The 23,458-nt window shown below is 40.5% G+C and overlaps 1 protein-coding gene across 5 annotated transcripts; it reads right to left on the reverse strand.

Moving 5' to 3' along the window:
• Nucleotides 1–1,034: 1,034 nt before the first annotated feature.
• Nucleotides 1,035–23,114, reverse strand: LOC103281429 (uncharacterized). 5 transcript variants are annotated; one of them, XM_062977821.1, is made up of 5 exons: nucleotides 20,108–23,104; nucleotides 18,925–19,218; nucleotides 14,855–15,023; nucleotides 8,094–8,136; nucleotides 1,035–1,553 (listed from the first exon to the last, which is right to left on the reverse strand). In XM_062977821.1, exons 2-5 carry the CDS (start codon nucleotides 18,993–18,995, stop codon nucleotides 1,180–1,182), a joined length of 657 nt encoding a protein of 218 aa, XP_062833891.1. In that variant the 5' UTR covers nucleotides 18,996–19,218; nucleotides 20,108–23,104; the 3' UTR covers nucleotides 1,035–1,179. The 5 variants fall into 5 exon arrangements, 4 of the variants coding, with proteins under 4 accessions (XP_062833891.1, XP_062833890.1, XP_008121173.1 ...); XM_062977820.1 differs by having other exon boundaries at nucleotides 18,925–23,104; XM_008122966.2 differs by having other exon boundaries at nucleotides 14,855–15,027; nucleotides 18,925–23,076.
• Nucleotides 23,115–23,458: the final 344 nt, after the last annotated feature.

Below are 23,458 nucleotides of genomic sequence, written 5' to 3' on the forward strand. Positions count from 1 at the left end.
TGGGCATGGGTAATCAAATGAGTAAGTTAAACATTTTCCAGTAAAATCCTCCATGCTGTAATATGTTGTAATGTGTTGCCATCATTAAATATACTGCTTGGAAATTGGGGGTACAATTTTTAAACATCCTGTAGATCACTGGTTCCCAACCAGTGGTCCCTAAAAACTAAAATATGGTCCGTGGTCTCACCGTTACTACACTGTTCAATGAGAGTGACTGGTCTGATGAAACTCTCTTATAGTTCCGAGGCAAAGGGGATGTCAGGAGGGGAGTGGCTGAATACATACGAAAGGTGCAATAACAAGCCTCCTGACTGCTGCTTCTCCTCCTCCCTCCCTCCCCCTGAGCAGAGCTAGTCCATGTGTCACCTGGAAGTGGAGGTGCCTTGGTGTCTTCATTTTTAGGCCTGTTCCTGGGGTTATTTGGGGTGCTGATTCAGAAAATTGCAGTGGATAGACCACATCAGCTCTAGATTATTAAATGTGGTTTTCTGTGGGAGAGCAGGTGACGACTACTAGATGGCATATGTTCTGTATCAGAAACTAGAACTGATGTGATCTATCCAATACAATTTTCTGAATCAGCACCCCAAATAACCAAACCGAATCTAAAGTTGACCAAAAACTGATTCGTAACCCTTTTGGTACTAACATTGGAGAGTTGTCCCTGATCAAAGTGGTCCCTGGTCAAAAAAAAAGAAAGAAAAGGTTGGGAACAACTGCTGTAGATAAAAAAAAACATGAGCGCTCATAGCAAAGTGGAAAATATCTCAACTGCATTTAGTCTAGCTATAGGGAGCTTTTGCTATTTTATCCCAAACAATAATTCTATATTTCTGTCATGGCGTCCCTTAAAACGTACTCAAAATATTTTCTGTCACTTCAGCCAGGCCACTTTGTAGGAAAGAGAGCACTATTTTATTTTCACACCCACACAGTTTTTTAGACCAGGAAATGAGCTTGATTTCAGCAAAGAGAGAAGTAACCTCATACAAATGACATGAAGGAAAGAAAATAGAAACAGACAAACTGCAGACATTTCATGGTTCATTCTCTGATTTATAAAATTAACTCAGAGATTTTTTTTTCTAAGACACATCAAGTAATAAGATTATTTTAGAATCAGTAACTTATTGTAGAGCATTGTCTAAGTGCACTATGAATTCACAGTATTGCTTACTACATTTTGGAATAGCAATATGAAGGAGGAGTTAACATGATGAGGCTCAGTGTCAGGTCCTGTTTGGAGGTGTCATAATTAGAATCATTATATTTTAAAAAGATTTCATCTTCAAAACGAAACTCGTGCACTATGACTTCTTTCACTTCTGTCTTCAGGCCATGGGACGTAATAGTCAAGAACTTCTCTCCAGGCTGATGGTAGACGGCAAGCATCAGAGAGTCATTTGCTCCCTTCAGTCTGATGATTCCCTCCAAGAAAACCAGGTAGAAACCATCACAGTGGATTGGGATGGAGCATTTCAAATCATTGACATTCATTGTTCCATCCTTCTTTTTAATTCCAATTGCTTTCTTGCAGATGATAGATTGATCTGGAATGCAAGAAATACCAAAGAAGGCCATGGATTCATCATAGAATAATAGAGTTGGAAGAGACCACATGGGCCATACAGGAAAAGCACAATCAAAATAACCCTGACAGATGGCCATCTAGCCTCTGTTTAAAAGCTTCCAAGGAAGGAGTTTCCACCACACTCTGAGGCAGAGAGTTCCAGTGTTGAATGACTCGTACAGTCAGAAAGTTCTTCCTAATGTTCAGGTGGAATCTCCTTTCCAGTAATTTGAACCCATTGATCTGAGTCCTAGTTTCAAAGGCAGCAGAAAACAAGCCTGCTTCCTCTTTTTTATGACATCCTTTCACATATTTATACATGGCTATCATGTCTCCTCTCAACCTTCTTTTCTGCAGGCTAAACATTCCTAGTTCCTTAAGACACTCCTCATAGGGATTTATGGTCTCCAGACCTTTGGTCATTTTAGTTGCCCTCCTCTGGACATCCTCCAGCTTGTCAATATCTCTGTTTAACTGTGATGCCCAGAATTGGACATCAGCCACAAAGACACGCAGTTATCTTACAAAATAATTACAAATAAGCAAGTGTGCTGTGGGGGTGAGTTTGTAAAAGAGATAAATAATAGGCAAACCAATAAAAGACATCAAAGAACATGAGAAATAAACAGCAGCTTTTCTAGGCAGCTCAATTCATTGTGAAGTATTTGTTGCTGAGACTTATGACTGTGGTTCATAACTCAGGTGGGGGTGCAAGTTCTGATGAAACCTTTTGAAGCATCCCTACAAACATGCCCACAACAAATTTTGCCAAGAAATCTCCATAATAGGGTCACCTTAGGTAGTAAAGGTAAAGGTCTCCCCTGACGTTAAGTCCAGTCGTGTTCGACTCTGGGGGTTGGTGCTCATCTCCATTTCTGAGCTGAAGAGCCGGCATTGTCCGTAGACACCTCCAAGGTCATGTGGCCGGCATGATGGCAGGGAACACCGTTACCTTCCCGCCATAGCGGTACCTATTGATCTACTCACATTTGCATGTTTTCGAACTGCTAGGTTGGCAGAAGCTGGAGCTAACAGCGGGCGCTCACTCCGCTCCCCGGATTTGAACCTGGGACCTTTCAGTCTGCAAGTTCAGCAGCTCAGCGCTTTAACACACTGAGCCACCGGAGGCTCACCATAAAAACACATAAAACAGAAAAAATGTGTGCATGTGTCGGGAGCGACTTGAGAAACTTCAAGTTGCTTCTGGTGTGAGAGAATTGGCCATCTGCAAGGATGTTGCCCAGGGGATGCCCGAATGTTTTGATGTTTTCCCATCCTTATGGGAGGCTTCCCCCATGTCCCCGCATGGGGAGCTGAAACTGACAGAAAAAGCTGAAGGTACACAACAAAACAAACAAGCCATTTAGAATCATAGAGTTGAAAGAGACCAGAAGGGTCATTCAGTTCAACCCCCTGCCATGCAGGAATACACATTCAAAGCATGCTAAACAGATAGCCATTCAGCCCATGTTAAAAATCTATAGAGAATGAGAGTCAACCACATTCCAAAGCAGCATATTCTATTGCTGAACAGTTCTTAACATCAGAAAGTTCTTCCTAATGTTTACCTGGTGTCACGTTTCCTATAGCTTAAATCCATTGCCACATATGGATGGATGCCCCCAGGCTCCATCTTCAATATGACATCCTTTCTAAATATGGCTATCATGTCATCTCATAACCTTCTCTTTTCCTGGCTAAACATGCCTGTCTCCCAAAGGTACTCCTAACTGCCCCAGTATTTCATCTGCTCCATTTTTTCCAAGTTGAACCACTTCTATTTTGGGAGAGAAGACCAAGGCAAAGAAGGTATTGAGTAGCCCTGCCTTTTCTCTTATACTGGTCTCTTATACAGATCCTCTGGCAAAAACGGAATTTACCACAGCTGTTGTAGGTGAGTGAAGCAGCTTCCTCGCCATCCATTTTCAATACTTTTAAGTATACACTGAAACAGAACTCCAGTCCTGTTTCAGTCCCTTAAATCTCCCTCTATAAGTCACACAAAATGCCTGTTGCGTCTTACTGAGTTCCTGCTTGCCCAACTCTAGGAGCTGGGGCTGCAGTTACACAGAGAGAGTTATTAAAATATAGAACAATTGGTAACTTACTATTATTATTATTATTCTTATTAGAATAATAGAATCACAAAGTTGGAAGAGACCCCCTGCCAAGAAGCAGGAAAATCGCATTCAAAGAACCCTCGACAGATGGCCATCCAGCCTCTGCTTAAAAGCCTCCAAAGAAGGAGCCTCCACCACATTTATTCTTATTATAAATAACATTTTGAGCTCTTGAAAGGGTATATGAGATTATTGGCTTCCTTGAATAAGACTTCCCCATACCAAGAAGTTTATTTAAATAGTTACCAAAAGTGCTGACAGTTGGATGAGTGCATGTGTGAGGCTTAGAGACTGGGACTTTGCAGTCTGCCACATATAATCTTCCAACAAAGAAGCCATGGTAATGCAATGCTTTAAACCCATGTGAACTGCTGACCTGAAGGTTAGATTACTGACCCGAAGGTTGCCAGTTTGAATCCGCGAGACAGAGTGAGCTTCCATCTGTAAGCTGTAGCTTGCGGGGACATCAGATAAGCCTCCCAGCAACACATCTGGGCATCCCGTGGGCAATGTCTCTGTACTAAAGGTAAAGGTTTCCCCCTGACATTAAGTCTAGTTGTGTCCGACCCTGGGGGTTGGTGCTCATCTCCACTTCTAAACTGAAGAGCTGGTTTTGTCCGTAGACACTTCCAAGGTCATGGGGCCAGCATGACTGCATGGAGTGCCTTTACCTTCCTGCTGAAGCGGTATCTATTGATCTACTCACATTTGCATGTTTTCAAACTGCTGGGTTGGCAGAAGCTGGGGCTAACTGCGGGAGCTCATCCCACTCTCTGGACTCAAACCATCAACCTTTCAGTCAGCAAGTTCAGCGGTTTAATCCACCGCACCACCAGAGGCTCTGTAGATGGCTAATCCTCACACCAGAAGCAACTTGCAGTATGTTCTTAAGTCACTTCTGACACAATAAAAAAATCTTCCAACACATTAATATCTTTATTTGAACTGTTCTTATGTTCAATTGTGGCCTGAGTGTAAGAGAGCACAGAAGGGAATAATCAAGCTTTGCTACTAGAACTGACCAGCTGAGAACTTCATCTGCAGTTTCTAATGGGTGAGGAAAAAAATAGGGTTGGTTAGCTGTTGTATTTTCATCAAAATCCATGATCATTCTTATGTTTCACACACAAGTACTTCATGAACCTAGAGTATAGAGCTCATTTGGGTGTTCTTGGCAAGTTTTTTCGCAGAGGCTTTGGGTTTGTCATCTTCTAAGGCTGAGAGAGTGTAACTTCCCTGAGGTTACCCTGTGAGTTTCCATAGCTGAACCCTGCTTTCCAAAGTCATAGTTCAATACTCAAACAGTATAAAGATGTAATTCTTCAGTATTGCTGTCCTGAAGGAAACAAGGAATAATTTTAGCAGTTAATTTTTACATCAGTTCATTGAATATAACCATGACACTTGAGATTATGTACATTTTGTGGGTTGCTTTTTTGCGAAAAAAAGATTTTATTACAGAGGAAGCAGTATTTTTTGCACAGAAAATAGTACAGTAGAGGCTCACTTATCCAAGCTAAACAGGCCGGCAGAACCTTGGATAAGTGAATATCTTGGATAATAAGGAGGAATCAAGGAAAAGCCTATTAAACATCATTAGGTTATGAATTTACAAATTAAGCACCAAAACATTATGTTATACAACAAATTTGACAAAAAAAAGTAGTTCAGTACGCAGTCATGTTATGTTGTAATAACTGTATTTACGAATTTAGCACCAAAATATCACACTATATTGAAAACATTGACTACAAAAATGCCTTGGATAATCCAGAACCTTGGATAAGCGAGCCTTGGATAAGTGAGACTCTACTGTATTTCTCTGCAGTAAAATGCTATTTTCTGTACAAAATAGCCATATGCAAATTTTGCATACTGATTCTGCATACAAAGAGTCTCAAAATGCTAAGATTTCTTGACACCTGGAAAAGTTTTGATCATTAAAAATGTTCTTCCTTCTCTATTTCAGTAAAGAATTAATCATCTATACCAGTGGTTTTCAACGTGTGGTCCATGGAACAAGAACTAAAATATGGTCCGCGGCTTCAGCGTTACTACACCATTGCAACAAGAGTGATTGGTCTCACAAAACCCACTTATAGTACCAAGGCAATGGGGATGTCAGGAGGGGAGTGGCTGAAAGGGTTGTTGTATGTCTTTCGGGCTGCGTGGCCATGTTCCAGAAGTATTCTCTCCTGACGTTTCGCCCACATCTATGGCAGGCATCCACAGAGGTTGTGAGGCATGGATAAACTAGGCAAGGAAAGGAAAATATATATCTGTGGAGAGTCCAGGGTGTGACAAGGGTCCTTTGTCAGTTGGAAGCCAGCATTAATGTTTCAGTTAATCACCCTAATTAGCATTGGAAAGGTTTGTCTCTTCCCTGGGGGCCATCCTTTGTTCAGTCATTAGCCATCCTTGGGGCTCCTCTGCCCTCAGTGTGTTGCTTCCCATCTACTGTTTTGATTTTAGAGTTTTTTAATACTGGTAGCCAGATTTTGTTCATTTTCATGGTTTCCTCCTTTCTGTTGAAGTTGTCCACATGCTTGTGGATTTCAATGGCTTCTCTGTGTAGTCTGACATGATAGTTGTTGGAGTGGTCAAGCATTTCTGTGTTCTCAAATAATATACTGTGTCCAGGTTGGTTCATCAAGTGCTCTGCTATGGCTGATTTCTCTGGTTGAATTAGTCTGCAGTGCCTTTCATGTTCTTTGACTCTTGTTTGCACAACCACAAATATTAATTGAATATTCAAGCTATCTGAAGTCTGGCTGACAACATAAGACGAGGGTTGAATGAAAAGTAATGCCTCCACCTTCGTTACTTCGGTTTGGATTAATAAATCAAATGCCGAAGTAATCCTTCGAATCCTCTTTAACTACCACTATTCACTTTTCCACATAATCACCAGACAATTGGATACATTTCTGCCAACGATGAACAAGTTTTCTGAAGCTGTCACGGAAAAAGTCGACACACTGTTTCCGCAACCAGCGTCTCACAGTACCCATCGTGCACAGATCTTCTGATAGCCAAGCAAAGCAATAATGTGACCCACACATTATTGTGAAATGCTGATGATGCTTGAAATTTCTCTCTAAGTGATACAACAATCATCCTGAATCAATCTATCAACCTTTTGCTTGTGAAACTTGGTGATTGCTGTCACAGGACACAATTCTTTGTTTATCACGCATGTCAGATGTTCCCACCTCAAAATCTTTAAACTTACTTGCCCAATGACACACAATACTCACATCACTATAAACAGCTTGCATTCTCTGATGTATCTCCTATGGGGTGACACCTTCTGCTGTCAAGAATTCAATGACTGCATGTTGCTTAAGTCGCATTGACCGACCATCTGTGCAGGGTTCCATACTTTGCACTTTAACAACACAACCGTTCAATGCTAAGGCTTCCCGCCAAATGAAGCTGTGGAGGAAAACCTACTGAACAAGCCAGTACTTGCCGCATACCAGTACTGCCATCTGTTGAGGAGTTAGGAAGGTGGAGGCATTACTTTTCATTCAACCCTCATAAATACTGAGCATGATTCCAGTCACTATTTTGTTTGCTTGTTGCATATGATACACTGTCTTTCTGAATGTTAAATGTGATTTGGGGTGGTGGTGGCATGGTTAGGATATATATGGAAGAGGAAGCAGGCTTGTTTTCTGCTGCCCTGGAGACTAGGACTCAGAGCAATGGGTTCAAATTATAGGAAAGGGGATTTCATTCGAACCTTAGGAAAAACTTCTTGACCATGACAGCTGGTCAACAGTGAAACTCTCTGCCTTGGATACTTAGAAACAATGTAACTGTAACTACAATTTGCCTTCTTTTTACTGTAATTATAATCAAAGTTAAGGATTTTAAAAACATTTCAATTGCAAATGTAACATTGTAACAGCTTATTACAATCTCATTTGGATTTGTCCAGGTATCATGATGCAATAAAGGAATACAGACTAAAGTACACTAAAGAGAAGAGAATTTTATATCTGGATATTAGAGCCTAGTGATCCATATTCTAAGAATAATAAACAAGAGGACATAGGTAAACCTATGGAGCTGAGAAGAGGACTGTTCTCTTGCTGACTTTGTCCATACATCTCTTCTCCTCCCTGAGGTGCTTAAAAGGAAAGAAAGGTGAAGATATACTGTGCCAGTGAGAGTGTGGTTGGAGGTTTTCCTACTATATTTCCCTATGCAATCTGTTCTAATTCATTCCTGCCAATGTTGAATTGGATTGTCAAGACAGGTGCTACAAACAAGCATTTAGGAAAGGATATAAGCTTACCAGCAAGAAAGGGACTGCACTAAATTCAAAACAACCTACTTCAAACCAAAGAGTTAGGACACAAATCTGAGCAAAAACAAAAACAAAGCCAACTCACTGCTATTCTTGATAAATATCCATTGTGTCTGTGGACCTGGGCTCTGAAACAGAAATGGAACAAAAACAGATTATGGAAAATGTTCTCAAAGCTGGTGTGAAAACACAAACTCAGATAGGGCATATGAGAAGAAACAATATTCTGCCTACACAGCGAGAGGTCTGTTACATGGAAAGTTTCAACAGGTCAGCTGTAGTCATAGATAGTGACCTATTCTTAGATGATGCAGGAGTGGGTGGAGAGGTACTCTTTTTCATGTGAAAAATCTTTTCTTTATCCAAGCACTGTTTCTCATGCTTTGGTATTAAAGGATGAAAAAGAAATAGTAATCATGAGGATAGCACTCATAGTCTAGATGGGCTTTTCTCCAGGATAGTTAGTGATTTTAGATATGAGGCCAGGAGCAATAACTGGCTTCTCATATCAAGTACAGCTATTCCTAGAAGATCATATACCACTCTGCTTTTGTTGCCGTATATACATTTTCCAGTATAATTTCCTGCTATTGGGTTGTTGTATGTTTTCCGGGCTGTATGGCCATGTTCCAGAAGTATTTTCTCCTGACATTTCGCCCACATTTTTGGCAGGCATCCTCAGAGGTTGTGAGTTATGGAGAAACTAAGCAAGGAAAGTTTATATATATCTGTGGAAAGTCCAGGGTGAGAGAAGAACTCTTGTCAGTTGGAGGCCAGTGTGAATGTTGTAGTTAATCACCTAAATTAGCATTGAATAGCTTCATCTCCTGGCTTCTTCCTGCCTAAGGGCAATCAATCAGGGGCAGCTAACGACTCTGAACAAAGGATGCCCCTAGGCAGGAAGAAGTCAGGAGATGAAGCTATTCAATGCTAATTAAGGTGATTAACTACAACATTCACACTGGCCTCCAACTGACAAGAGTTCTTCTCTCACTCTGGACTTTTTACAGATACATAAATCTTTCTTGCTTAGTTTCTCCATACCTCACAACCTCTGAGTATGCCTGCCATAGATGTGGGCAAAACGTCAGGAGAGAATACTTCTGGAACATGGCCATACAGCCCGGAAAACATACAACAACCCTGTGATCCTGGCCATGAAAGCCTTCGACAACACATTTCCTGCTATTATTTTAGTGACATAACTGTGTTTACAAGACAAACAGCATTCTTAACTTACGGCAAATAGCATTCTTAATATTATTCTAGTATCAGGGTAGGGAGAGTAGTAGGGTTGCTGCACCTTTCTCATTAACGGCTCTAGCTTCCATGCCAAGGCAAAGATACCAAGAGCATTCTTTTATTAATGGTACTTATGGTTGATCTATTGTATCTTTCCCTCTCTTTTGCTAGTCCTCAATTTAGACTTTCAGTTTTGTGACAATTTTGTTTGTACAAGATTGTGTTATTACCAGTACCCAAACATTATCCTCCTTTCCTAGTCTAGTCCCATCCTTCTTTAGTATTTGTGGTGTTTTTATGTTCCTTTCAGTTTTCTTGTAATAGCAGCTTTATTAGATAATATAAATTCCCTTATACCCACTCTCCTCTGAATTTTGGCCCTGGATTTGTAGATTGAGAGCAGTTCCACATATACAGTTATCCCGGGAACATGTGCATTTAAAAAACACATACACACCTACACACACCCCAGAAAGCACATGCTTTCTGGGATAGGTGTCCAGAACTTTCCGGGAGAACACTCGGACACTCTAACCTCCTCCCCAAAAGCCCTCCAAACCCCTTTGAAAAGTAAATTAACTTACCGGGCCTCCATTAGAGTGATCCGACAGCTCTCCTGGCATGTAGCAATGGCACACCAGGAGAGCAGATGGGGGAGAGGAGGAAAATTGCTCTCCTGGCATATCATTGCTACTGCTTTTAAAATGTTATTCCATGTTTAGATGGAATTTCTTTGCCTGTAGTTTGAATCTACCAGTATGAATCTATTGTTCCCATGAGCAGCAGAAAACAATCTAGCTCCATTTTAAATATCAAATATTGAAACATGCTTATCATGTCACCTCTTAACCTTCTTCAGGCTAAACATACCCAGCTCCCTAAGATGCTCCTCATGGGGCATGTTCCCAGACCTTTTACCATTTTCATTACCCTCCTCTGGGAACTGGTTGACATTCTTTGGGATAATAAGACATTGAAGGCGGGAGTTGACAAGAGGATCACAGCAGAATAGGAAGCAAGTCTGCAGACGTCTCATTCTGAACATCACATAGAGAGTCATCAACGTCATGGAAGCCATGAAAGATAACTCGGACACTTGGACAACTCTTGTAAACACCCTGCAATTGAACTGCCCTCAGTGTGGCTCTTAGAAGTACCTTGTACCTGTCATCAGGCAGCAAAGCAAAGGAAACACCTCAGCAATGGCAAGATTATGATATGAAAGAATGCATTCTTTTAAAAAGTTCTCCTGTGAAAGGGGCAGAACAGACTCAAGAGTGACCAAGCCTTTGGGCTGCACGTACACGTTGACATCTCTACAGTCTAAGACAGTCCACATCTTTGTGTTTAAAGCTTGCTTTTGAACAGAATTTTACACTATCATCTCCAGTCTTCATGAGGTATAGGCCATGTGAAAACAAAGTGATCCTAGAAGCTAAGCCTCTGACATTGAGTCAATCTGTATAGCCAGTCTTTCACTTGCCATATCCCCCCTGTCCCTGCATGGTCCTCTATCTAATACTGGCAGAATTAGTGAAAATATCACCTGTCCCTCTAAACTCTTCACTTTCCTCCCCAGGGCTTCATAATCCAAGGTAATCTGCTCAAACGTCATTGGTGCTTATATAAATCAGAAGAAAGTACTTCTGTTCTGTGTTCTTAATAAGCTTCACCAACCTGTCAGTGACATCCTGGATACATACATCGGGAAGACAGCACACATCCCGATTAATTGACTGGTAGTTTTTCCAGTATCTGTAAATATTAATAATTTCTTCATATTTATCCCTGTCTATTTTTTTTTGTTCAGAACTAGAAAGAGAATGTCCTTCCAAGATTCTTATTCATTAAAGAGCAGTGGTTCCCAACCTGTGGGCCGCAGCCAGATGGTGGGCCATGAGAACAAAAATCCGGTGTGTGGTTTTATGTGGGCGAGCAGATGGCGACTCCTGGATGGCATATGTTTTATTTATTTATTTATTTATTTACAGCATTTATATTCTGCCCTTCTCACCCCGGAGGGGACTCAGGGTGGATCACATTACACATATAGGCAAACATTCAATGCCTTTTAACATAGAACAAAGACAAGACAAACAGAGGCTCCGAGCGGGCCTCGAACTCATGATCTCCTGGTCAGAGTGATTCATTGCAGCTGGTTGCAGCTGGCTTGCTCTCCAGCCTGCACCACAGCCCCGGGATATGTTTTGTATCAGAAACTAGAGCTGATGTGGTCTATCTGATGCAATTTTCTGAATCAGCACCCCAAATAACCAAACTGAATCTAAAGTTGACCAAAAACTGATTTGTAACCCTTTTGGTACTAATGTTGGATAGTGGTTAAAGTGGGACTTGGTCAAGTGGGCCCTGGTCAAAAAAAGGTTGGGAAATACTGTTATAAAAGATGAAGAATACTAATTGTTTGTGAAATTCCTTCCACCCACACTCAGTTTTTTCCCTTTTTTCTCTCTCCTGCATCCCCTTTAGTGACAGGACTGCCATATCACACGATAAATCAGATGTCACCTAGTGCCTATGCATCCCCATTTTGGTACAGATTTCAAGGTTTTGTTATTTTTCAGAAAGCAAACCCAGGCATGGGCAACCGTTGGGCAATTGTTGGACTGGACTTTTTTTGAGGGGGAAGGGCCCAAGATGGTCGAGCATATCAAAATTGTCTCACACAACTCATAAGGCAGTGAAGGGTAAATGCAACCTGCCAGCTGCATACATACCACAGGACCCACAATTGTTGCCTATGAACATCCTTCCCGCCCCCAATTCTGCAACCCAATCCTGTCCCCAAGAAGACATGATGTCTAAATGATTTCCAACACAAATTCACACTGAATTCACATTGAAAGTACACAAAATACCTCCAGCCCTAGATAGAACTAACCCCGGAACCCAACTGTATCTATTTTCACTGGAATCCTCAAAATGGCAACAGGAGGTGATGCAATGTTACTTCCACTTGACATTTTAGGAAGGTCTGGGTCCAAGTAGACATATCTAGGGAAAGTATTTGGGGTGCAGCCCATGGGGGATCAGAGGTGGGAAAATTGGCTTGTGCTCACCATACTGTGGCCCACCCCTACCCTATAAGAAGTATGAGGTGAGCTGGAGCAAAAATAATTTGGATTTTTTTTTTCAAACTAGGGCATGGATGGCTCCTCACTGCAACAAAAGTATCTTTGAGCACAGCGTTCTCCAACCACAGCTCAAATTTTATCGGAACAGGGTTAAAGGTGCAAAATTGCAGTCACCATTGCTTCCAATCACTGTGCATGAAACAAATCAATGAGAGAAGTCTTCTATTTATACCTATTTCAAGTTCTGTGAGTCAACGTTACAAGAAGGGCTTATGAATGACAAAACATTATTGCTGGCATCAGCCATCATTACTACCAATGTACAAGGAATAAGCACAACTATTTTATATGGTTCCTCTTGCAAGTTAAACTTCAGTCTCACAGGTTTCATGTTATCAGTTCAAATATTTCTGATAAAACTGCTATAGTATCTATAGCCTGAATTGTTTACTGTCCTGCTTCCAGCATTTTCTTCCCATCCCTGGTCCTCTTGTCCTGGGTTTTGCACAATCCCTGCCCTCTCCCTTACAACTTATTTGGCCACTTCTCGTTCAGATGTTCATGGATGTATTTTATGATGTTTTCCTCTGTGGTTTTAACTGTTTTTAATTTACTGTTGTTATGTATTTTATTTTATTTTATACCTTGTATATTTGTTTTGAGCTTGGTTCCCCATGAAAGCTGCCCGAAGTCCCCTCAGGGAGATGGAGGCGGGTTATAAAAATAAAGTTGTTGTTGTTGTTATTATTATTATTATTATTATTATTATTATTATTATTATTATTATTAAATTATACCAAGGCTGGTATATAGTGGTAGTAAAAAATCTAACAAAGTGATATATTTATTTATTTATTTCCAGCATTTATATCCCGCCCTTCTCACCTGGAGGGACTCAGGGCGGCTTACACAATTTATAAATTTGCATAATTAGAATTCCAAATAATAATATGCATAATTTTAATAATCTGCATAATATAGCAATGATATGACAAACTCTGGAAGACTGAAATAAGAGTTGCCAGAGTTGAAATATTCAAAGTGTTTTTTAAAAAAATCATTGTAATTCTTTGTAATTTACAAGATTATAAAAAAACATTGATAACAAAGCTTGTTCTGATGGGCTATGTACAGTAATAAATCTAGGAACTTTCTTAATAAAGGTAGAAAAAATGAAAATGTGAGTAATCAGGTGCAAGGTCTATAGGTATGACCAAACAGATATATAGCTCGGAGAAAAAAGGCCACAATGTTATTTGGTTACAGTTGGATCCAAACATCAACCTACCCAACTATTGATTGATGAACCCACAGAGCCATCCCGGGTACAAATCCCCTAGGATAGCTTAAAATACAAACTGGGCCAAACTCATTCACCGTCTCTCAGAAGCAGAAGGTTGGTAAGCTACTGTACAATGCTGGGCCAGTCTGACTCCCAATCCCAATGGATTTAGCTGGTCATAGACTCCCAATCCTGGATCTGCCATATGCCCAGCGCCCCAACAAAGTTGTCACAAAATCAAATAGTAAACCCATATCCCCACAAGACGAGTGTGGCACGAAGGTACAGAGAAAACTGTCAGAGCTTGATCAAGGCCAGGTTTTTATACCCAATTGCCTGACCAAAGTGGACAGATGCCATGCTCAATGCTCATCCCAACATGCAACCTTACTACACGGGTAAGGCATTCATTGTGTTCATCATTGTACCAGATCCTCAAGATTACCAATAAATTATGAAATGATTGTACCTTTAGGGGTTTTATATATAAATGGCAATTTTATGTATTTTTGGTGGTGGTGATGGTACTGAAATTAGGGTAGGCTTACATCAATGGCATCTTACAATTCATATATATATATACACACACACACACACACACATGTCCATGTACAAACACACACACACACCGATGAGTATTAGTAAATTCTGATATTTATTAATATGAGATGGAAGTTTATAATGTTCATTGTTAAAAATGACTGTTGAGATTTACCATTAAATACCCCAGGTCAAGTGTAAATGCTCATTATATTTTCTTTGTGTGTAGCACTTAAAATATTCATTTGTCTAATAACAGCCGATATGAAAAAGGCTGTGATATTTCACTCTTTCAAAAGTGAAAGCAATAAAACAACCTGCAATGGGTTACCTAATGATAACAGGAGGAAGTAGTGTGGTTTTTTTTTAATATTTGTGCCCAAGACTGATCTCAAATACAATTTACTCAGAGGTACATTTGCACCACACTGCTGTCCAGTTTTGTTTTTTTTTCCTTTTCGTTTTTTATACACATGGTGTTCCACAGTCTAAATAATGGGACTATTTCTGATTATTTGATAGTAAGATTACTTCTGACAATGCTAAGATTGAAAAACAGGCCCATTTTAGGAAAATTATATTAGAAAATACATTAAAACACCAATTGCACAAAACTCATGAGCTTCTGCATAGAAAACTGTAAGAAACTATCATCAAATACAACACTGTAGGGTTCTTGTGTGCACTTACCTTAAAGTAACACAAACCAACGAGGACAAGGCAGATGAGCAAGACTATCCACTGCAGAATCATGAACCCAAGCTGCAGTGAGAGCCGCCTGATTTGTTTCCTATTCTCACCCTCTGCTGGTGTCCCTTCCAGCCTTTTAGGCTCCATCTCCAGTTGTTGCTCCATACAGCTACCTTCCAATGAAAATGTGCAAAGGGAACGTGAACTACCTTCCACTCAAGAGAGAAAAACACCCTGTTAGCCAAATAGCTATGATGTACCAGAGATCGCTGTGAAGTATCATGAGGAGATCCTTGTAAACTTTATATACAGACAGAGGTGGGGGACTTCTTTGTGACTAATCTGACATTTCCCTTTCTTATCTCCCCTCTCACTCCCTCTGGGGGAATAGGGCAGCTCATATTCCAATTCATTTTTAAATAAAAACATCTAAACTGATTCCCAAAGATACTGTTCAACAATACATGTACAAAAAGTTTTTCACTACTGACTACTCTGGGGTAAATTTTCCCTTAAAGTACATGCAAGTTTCAGAAGTGTGACAGATCAAAAGATGTGAAGGGAACATGGTTTTCTATCAGTACAAGAATGTGTCACTGACCATAAGAAAATGGTTATTTGCTGCCACGTAAAATCCAATTTATGGGTTAGATCAGGCCTGGGTGAACTTCAGCCCTCTGGGTGTTTTGGACTTCAACTCCCACAATTACTAACAGCCAGTGGGCTGTGTTGTCGAAGGTTTTCATGGCCGGGATCACAGGGTTGTTGTATGTATTGAAGCTATTCAATGCTAATTAAGGCGATTAACTACAACATTCACACTGGCCTCCAACTGACAAGAGTTCTTCTCTCACCCTGGACTTTCCACACATATATAAACCTTCCTTGCTTAGTTTCTCCATACCTCACAACCTATGAGGATGCCTGCCATAGATGTGGGCGAAACGTCAGGACAGTATACTTCTAGAACATGGCCATACAGCCCGGAAAACATACAACAACCCAGCCAGTAGGCTGTTAGGAATTGTGGGAGTTGAAGCTCAAAACACTTGGGGGGATGAAGTTCACTGAAATAGATGCAAAAAAAATAGTCAGGAAAATTGGATCACACCAGGATTTGTCATGTGACTGCAGTCTTTCTAGATTGAAAATCAGAATGATCTTAATGAGCCTTGTGAATAAACTTTAATTGCCATATATGAGACTGCCATATCCTTGGAGAAAAGAAAGCCACCATTTATATTCTGGTCTGTCATTGTGGAATGGAGATGGCTTTGGTCACCTTGATACGTGTGTCTATGTTGGTTCTGTTGGACTGCTCAATATCTTTCTGGGCTGTCTCCCTGGCACTTGGACACATTAATTTCAGATGGCTTGGTTCTTCCTGAAGAAATTCCAGAGGTGTTTCTGAAGGACTTCTGTTTGAAGCAGCAGCTGTTAATTTTAGGGGTTTCTCATTGTTCAGTACTACCAGTATCTGGATGCCACACATCTCTATTTTTCTTTTCCATCTAAATATGAGAAAGCTGTTTTAGGCTGGAAATATGCTGTCCTTTATCCTAGGATCTGATCCCAGATGATCTGCTTTGAACTGGATTATATGAGTCTGCACTGCCTGGTAATCTAGGATAAGCAGATCACCTGGGATCAGATCCTGGGATATGAGGCAGTGTAGATCCAGCCTTAGTTGTAACCCAGCATCTGTAGTGAACCAGATGAACAAGCATAGATTTCACTTGTGCTGGACGGTGGTGTGTGCATGTAGGGGAGGGATCTCATTTAGGTAAACCTCTGGATTCAACCTAGAATTTTAGATGTCTGTGGAGTGCTTTTGAAGTGTTAAACAGCCTTCAGCTGCAACTGGTCCTTGAGATTATGTGTCCATAGTGACAACAAGTGATAACTACATCCCATTAAGATTACCACAATGCACTCTAGATTGCTCTGTCTTTGAAAAGCGGACATAATTTTCAGTGAGTTCAAAATGCAGTAGCTACCATATGTACTTATGTATAAGAGGAAGTTTGGATGCCAAAATTATGGATTTTATTATAGCCTGTGGATGAATCAAGAATCATTCTTAAGAGAGGAAAGCATCAATACCAACCCAGGAGGCCAGTTGCCCCAAGCTGTCATCTCCATTTCTTTGCCCAGGCATTGAAAAAGGCCAGAAATTGTGACATTACAAACAGAGGAGGGGAGGTTTTTAGGCTTTTTCAAGTCAGAGAAAGGGCACACTTTTATTTTGTCCATAACTCCATAAGTCCATAACTCACTTTGACCTGTTAATAAGTTAACCCAGGTATTTTAGGTTATTTTTTTACTCAGATTTCTAGACTTATACATGTGTAGATAAAGTAGATTGTTTATGGCAGCTAGTGACAGGAAGCCTCCTTGGTATGACAGCTTCACAGATTGCCAGTTTCTTTCTGGACAAAATTCCAAACATTCATTATGATCTTTAATGTTATATATGAATTGTATTCATACTATGGAATAGGAAGGATGGAAACAAGTGGAAGGAACTGAAAGAATGCCTCTTGGTGAAATTTCAAATGGCAGTCTCCTTCCCTGCAGCTCATCTACTGGTAGGAAGCTAATTTTTTTTATATGGGCAGACTTTCAGAAATTCAAAAATACCTAAGGAAAAAGCTTTTAAAATATTGATATTATATCTTTTAATGATGTGCTCCTAAATTACAATACTTTTCAATGTAATACTATTTCAATATCATAACCTGTTTCTTTTTGTACCTGTTTTAATCCTCATGCGTCAGATGACTCCCAGAGATCTCTAGAAATTTGTATTGCTATAGAATCAATTTAGAACTGGGCCTATAATTCAGGAATTTTACAAACTTGACACTTGAGGAGCATACTTCAGCAACTAGTCCAACAGATTTATTTTCAGACATAGAACTGTCAGGTCAAAAAGTGGCCCACATATCTATTGGAACTTTTTGGTTCAAACAATGAAATGTTGGGACAAAAATGCTCCATGTTTTTTCAATGAACCAAGATACTAAAAATCAAACATGACTGAAGGTTTGTCTACATCTCCAAAACAACCCAGCTGTAATTCTGAGTATTCAACCCTGGAGCTGCACTGGATTCACAGTTAGCACTTCACCTACCTGTAGTATATAGTACTGAAATTCCATTGCTATCCACGTCCCAAATTCAAATCAGCACTGTTTTTGTTTCTTCTCCTCCTCCAAAGTTATTTTCCCAGCCAAGCAGCTTCACAGCAGATCCCACTGAGAAGGTCACTTGCCTAAATATTAGAACGAGGCACCCAATCACCTCTTAGGAGGCAAGTCAATCTAGTATCTTGTTGTTAATCTCATGGCTGGGCACATTGTTCTAAATAAGTAACTTCCTCAGTAGGGCTCTGCTGGGAAGCTGTTTGTCTGGTAACAGACCTGAGCAGAAACAGGAATTGCTTCCCAGGACAAAATAAATAGAAAAGAAGTGACCTTGGGGAGGGGGGAGGGGGGAGGGGGGAGGGGGAGGCAGGTTGTTGGGTGGCAATCATTGCTATTTTTTAAACATATCCATTGTAATTTGCTGGGGTGTATGCTTTTTTACATTAAACATCCCTTTATTTTAGCACTGAGAAATGGGGAAGTGGGGGCTCTTTCTTTTTGCTCAGGTCTATCAATTCTGCTTGGAGTAAGTAATTTGCCTTTGCCTCCCTCCTTGCCACTCTACAACCTGTCCCACTCCCTTCACCTCAATCTAGAATACACACAATTAGCATAACACAGTAACAAAACATTTTTTCCTACAAATCACAGAACATGACATGAGTTTTGATTCATTTATTTACTGTATTTTACCCCGCTCTATCTCAACCCCAAAAAAGACTCAGAGCAGCTTCCAAATTGGCAATAATTCAATGTTGCATTAAGACATAAAAACACACAAAATACAATCATATTAATCATATTAAAGGCTAATTTATCACACTAAAGCCTAAAAGAAGTGCATGTACATGGAGCCCCAGGTGGCACAGTGGGTTAAACCCTTGTGCCGGCAGGACTGATGATTTAAAAGGTTGGGTTGCTGACCTGAAGGTTGCCAGGTCGAATCCAACCTGGGGAAAGCGTGGATGAGATTCCTTTATCAGCTCCAGCTCCATGCAGGGACATGAGAGAAGCCTCTCACAAGGATGGTAAAAACATCAAAACATCTGGGCATCCCCTGGGCAACATCATTGCAGAAGGTCAATTCTCTTACACCAGGAGTAACTTGCAGTTTCTCAAGTTGCTCCTGACATGAAAAATATTGTGTGTCAGGATCAAAGAAGCTATGAAGTCCATGTAGACAGGACCTGGTTCTTGTTGTCACCCTGAGTTATAGATCTGAGGGAGGAAACATGATAGAAAATGTATAAATAAAATCATATAGACACTAGTATCGATAACCATACTCTTGTATAAACATGTACCACTGCAACAGAAATGTGCATATAGATTCCTACACCTTTGCCAGGTACACATTATCTTACAGCATATTTCTTTATGGTACATTAGATAGTGCATTCCAGTGAATCATTCAGATACCCAAGGTTTATAATAACTGGAAAACTTCTACAACTGGTCAGGATGGCTGTGTTGAACTTTGACAATGATGCCAATGCTTTAGATTTATGGAGTATTTCCTATTCTAGTAAACTAGTGAGAAAGAACTGTTTAGATTCCTTGAGCAAGGGTTTGTTTAATTTTAAGTATGTCCTTGAATTGTGAAGATATTTCAAAGAAATTTTATAGTTTGTGTAGGCTCAGATAAAATAAAAAAAACTATCTGCCTTAGTTCTTGAGACTCCAAGTAGGTGAAACATAGGTATCTTTACAAATATACGGTAAAGGTTTTCCCCTGACATTAAGTCTAGACGTGTTTGACTCTGCTCCATTTCTAAGCCGAAGAGCCAACGTTGTCTATTGACACCTCCAAGGCCATGTGGCCGGTATGACTGCATGGAGCACCGTTACCTTCCCACAGGAGCGGTACCCATTGATCTACTCACATTTTGTATGTTTTCAAACTGCTAGGTTGGCAGAAGCTGGGGCTAACAATGGGAGTCCACCCGCTCCCCAGATTCGAACCACCAACCATTTGGTCAGCAAGTTTCACAGCTCAGCGGTTTAACCCGCTGCATTACTAGAGGCTCCTTACAAATACAAGCATATCAATAAATGAGTGATTCACTAAAAAAAATGATCAGCACACAGCTCAATAAAACGTTCTTACCTGAATTCTGGTAGAAAAGAGTTCTAAAAGTGCCCTCTTGTGGCCAGACATGTCTTCTCATGCACACACATGCACTTCTGCATGGAGTACCAGTAACATTTCACTGTTCACATATAGATTCATTATTGAGAGGTGTAGTATTAGTGGAAGATTTCAACTATCCTGATACTTTTTGGAAGTCAAACTCTGCAAAGAATATAAGGTCCAACAAATTCCTCACCTACTTTGTAGATTATTACATTGTCCTGAAGCAACAAGGGGATAAGTATGATTTTTAAAATGTTCTGGCTTATTTCTTGATAATCCAAATAGGTGAAACATAGGTATCTTTACAAATATAAGCATATCAATAAACGAGTGATTCATTAAATAAACCATTGTTCAGCACACAGCCCAATAAAATGTCCTTCCCTGACTTCTGATAGGAGTTTTAAAAGTGCCCTCTTGTGGCCATACATGTCTTCTCATGCACAGTGCACACACATAGGCTTCCTCAAGGACTAATATTCCAGAGTTCACGTATGGGTCCATTATGTCAGAGAGATGTAGTATTAGTGTACTATTCTGATACTTATTGGAAGTCAAACTCTGCTAGGAATATAAGGTCCAACAAATTCCTCACCTGTCTTGTAGATCATTACATTGTCCTGAAGCAACAAGGGGATCAGCTATTTTAGATCTGATCTTAACCAACAGTGATGATCGAGCAGTGATGGAATGGATGACTAAAGAACTTTCAACTGAGCTAAGGGACATGGATAAGAATTTAGAACAGGGAAGAAATCACTGGAGAAGAACTGAAACAAATGACCAGCATATCTAGGAAGAAAGTCTGAAATGCTTACGTTATCAAGCTATGGTAACTCCCACCCTTGAAGATTTATAGTTCACCAAGGGCTTGGAAATAAATATATGATTTTTTTCATTTTTAAAAGACCCTTTCTGGACTTGCGCAAGTTCAAAGCATCAGAAGACTGAGACCAAACCAACAGCTGTTAAACCCTAAACTCTATCATATCCTTCAATAAACTGTATCAACTTTATGATTTTGTGTAACTTGCATCTTTCAACTGTGTACTGTATCTATTTCTTATATATGAAATGTATATAAACTGCTAAAATGTATCAAAATGTAATTTAAAAACACTCACCCCTCTGTGACCCTGTTCAGATAGTCTCCTGAGAATGGAAAAGGCTGGGCAAATCCCTCTGGTTATTTCTCACGCCAGATAACTATCAGATTCACTGTATGTATGTATTTATGCAAAATAAGTGACTTCCCTTGCCAGTCAGATAAGCCCAAAATGCGGTACAATTCACAAGAAGCTGAAAGTCTGCAGCTCCTTCACATAAATAGAAGCTTAGAGTGTGTGCATTCATTAATACTTTTATTGACAGCCAAGTTTTTGATTACCCAAATCAGCACTTTGTCCCTTGAGTTTTGCATTTTTGTTTCCTAAGATCCATACCTCTGTTTGGCACGGAACCAGACATTTGAGCTTATTTAACGTGTTAGAAGCGAATTGAGAATACAGTTATAATACATGAAAAACCACAAAGTTAAAAACGTGATATTTTACTAAATTTCCTTTGATCAGAAGCTGGCCGCTTGGAGTGCCTCTGGTGATGCTATAGGAAGGCCCTCCATTGTGCATGTGGCAGGGCTCAGGCTGCATTGTAGTAAGTGGTCTGTGGTTTGCTGTTCTCCACACGCACATGTTGTGGGCTCCACTTTGAAGCCTCATTTCTTAAGGTTAGCTCTGCATCTCGTGGTGCCATAGACACCATCCGATCCCTCCCGGCAGATGGCCACCCGGATGTTGACTGGACAGGAGCCTTTTCCTGTCCAGTCAACGCTAATTAGCAGCGCTAATTATTATTATGTATGCCAGAACTCAGTTGACAGACCCAGTCTTTTGAACTTGAACACACCTATTTGTATTTTAGAATGTTTTTATTAATGTTGATGTAAGTTAATAATTTTAATCTGATGTATAGTGTAGTGTATAATTTTTATATGTGTGTTTATTGTAAGCCGCCCTGAGTTCCCTCTCGGGTGAGAAGGGCAGGATATAAATGTTGTAATAAATAAATAAAAATAGCACAGTCTGTTCAGCGCCTTCAAAGTCACCCAGTCTTCTGTGTGCCCAGGAGGGAGTTTCTCATTTAGTATCAGCCACTGACTAAGGACCCTGGGTTATCGAATGCCCCTTCCACACAGCTGAATAAAATCCCACATTATTGGCTTTGAACTGTGGACTCAGGGCCCTTCCACGCAGCCATATAACCCAGATTATCAAGGCAGAAATTCATAAGAGTTGGAAGAGTCCTCGTAGGCCATCCAGTCCAACCCTCTGCCAAGAAGCAGGAAAATCGTATTCAAAGCACCCCCGACAGATGGCCATCCAGCCTCTGCTTAAAAGTCTTCAAAGAAGGAGCCTCCACCACACTCCGGGGCAGAGAGTTTCACTGATAAACAGCTCCCACAGTCAGGAAGTTCAGGTGAATCTCCTTTTCTGTAGTTTGAAGCCATTATTCCATTGCTTTCTAGTCTCCAGCATAGCAGAAAACAAGTTTGCTCCCTCCTTCTTATGACTTTCTATGCATGGCTATCATGCCTCCTCTCAGCCTTCTCTTCTGCAGGCTAAACATGCCCAGTTCTTTAAGCCCACAATATCTGCTTTGAACTGGGATATCTGAGTCCATGCTGCCATATATTCCAGTTCAAAGCAGATAATGTGGAATTTTCTTCAGCTGTGTGGAAGGGGCCCCAGTTCAAAGTAGATCTTGTGGGATTTTCTGCCTTGATATTCTGGGTTATATGGCTGTGTGGAGGGGTCCAGAGTCCACACTGCCATATACTCAAAGGAAGAAACTCAAAATGTAAAGAAATGTCTGGGTTACTGTGTATTTTTCGGGCTGTAGGGCCATGTTCCAGAAGCATTCTCTCCTGGCGTTTCACCCACATCTATGGCAGGCATCGTCAGGGTGTGAGGTATGTTGGAAACTACGCAAGTGGGTTTTATATATCTGTTGAAAGTCCAGGGTGGGAGAAAGAACTCTTGCCTGTTAGAGGCAAGTGTGAATGTTCCAATTGGCCACCTTGATTAGCACTGAATGGCCTTATAGCTTCAAAGCTTGGCTGCTTTCTACCTAGAGGAATCCTTTGTTGGGATGTGTTAGCTGGTCCTGATTCCAGACCAAAAACAATCAGGGCCAGCTAACATCTCCCAACAAAGGATTCTCTTGGGCAGGAAGCAGCCAGGCTTTGAAGTTGCAAGGCCATTCGATGCTAATTAAGGTGGCCAATTGCACCATTCACACCTGCCTCCAACAGACAAGAGTTCTTTC

This window comes from Anolis carolinensis, chromosome 4, assembly GCF_035594765.1.
Source record: "Anolis carolinensis isolate JA03-04 chromosome 4, rAnoCar3.1.pri, whole genome shotgun sequence".
Classification (NCBI taxonomy): Eukaryota; Metazoa; Chordata; class Lepidosauria; order Squamata; family Dactyloidae; genus Anolis; species Anolis carolinensis.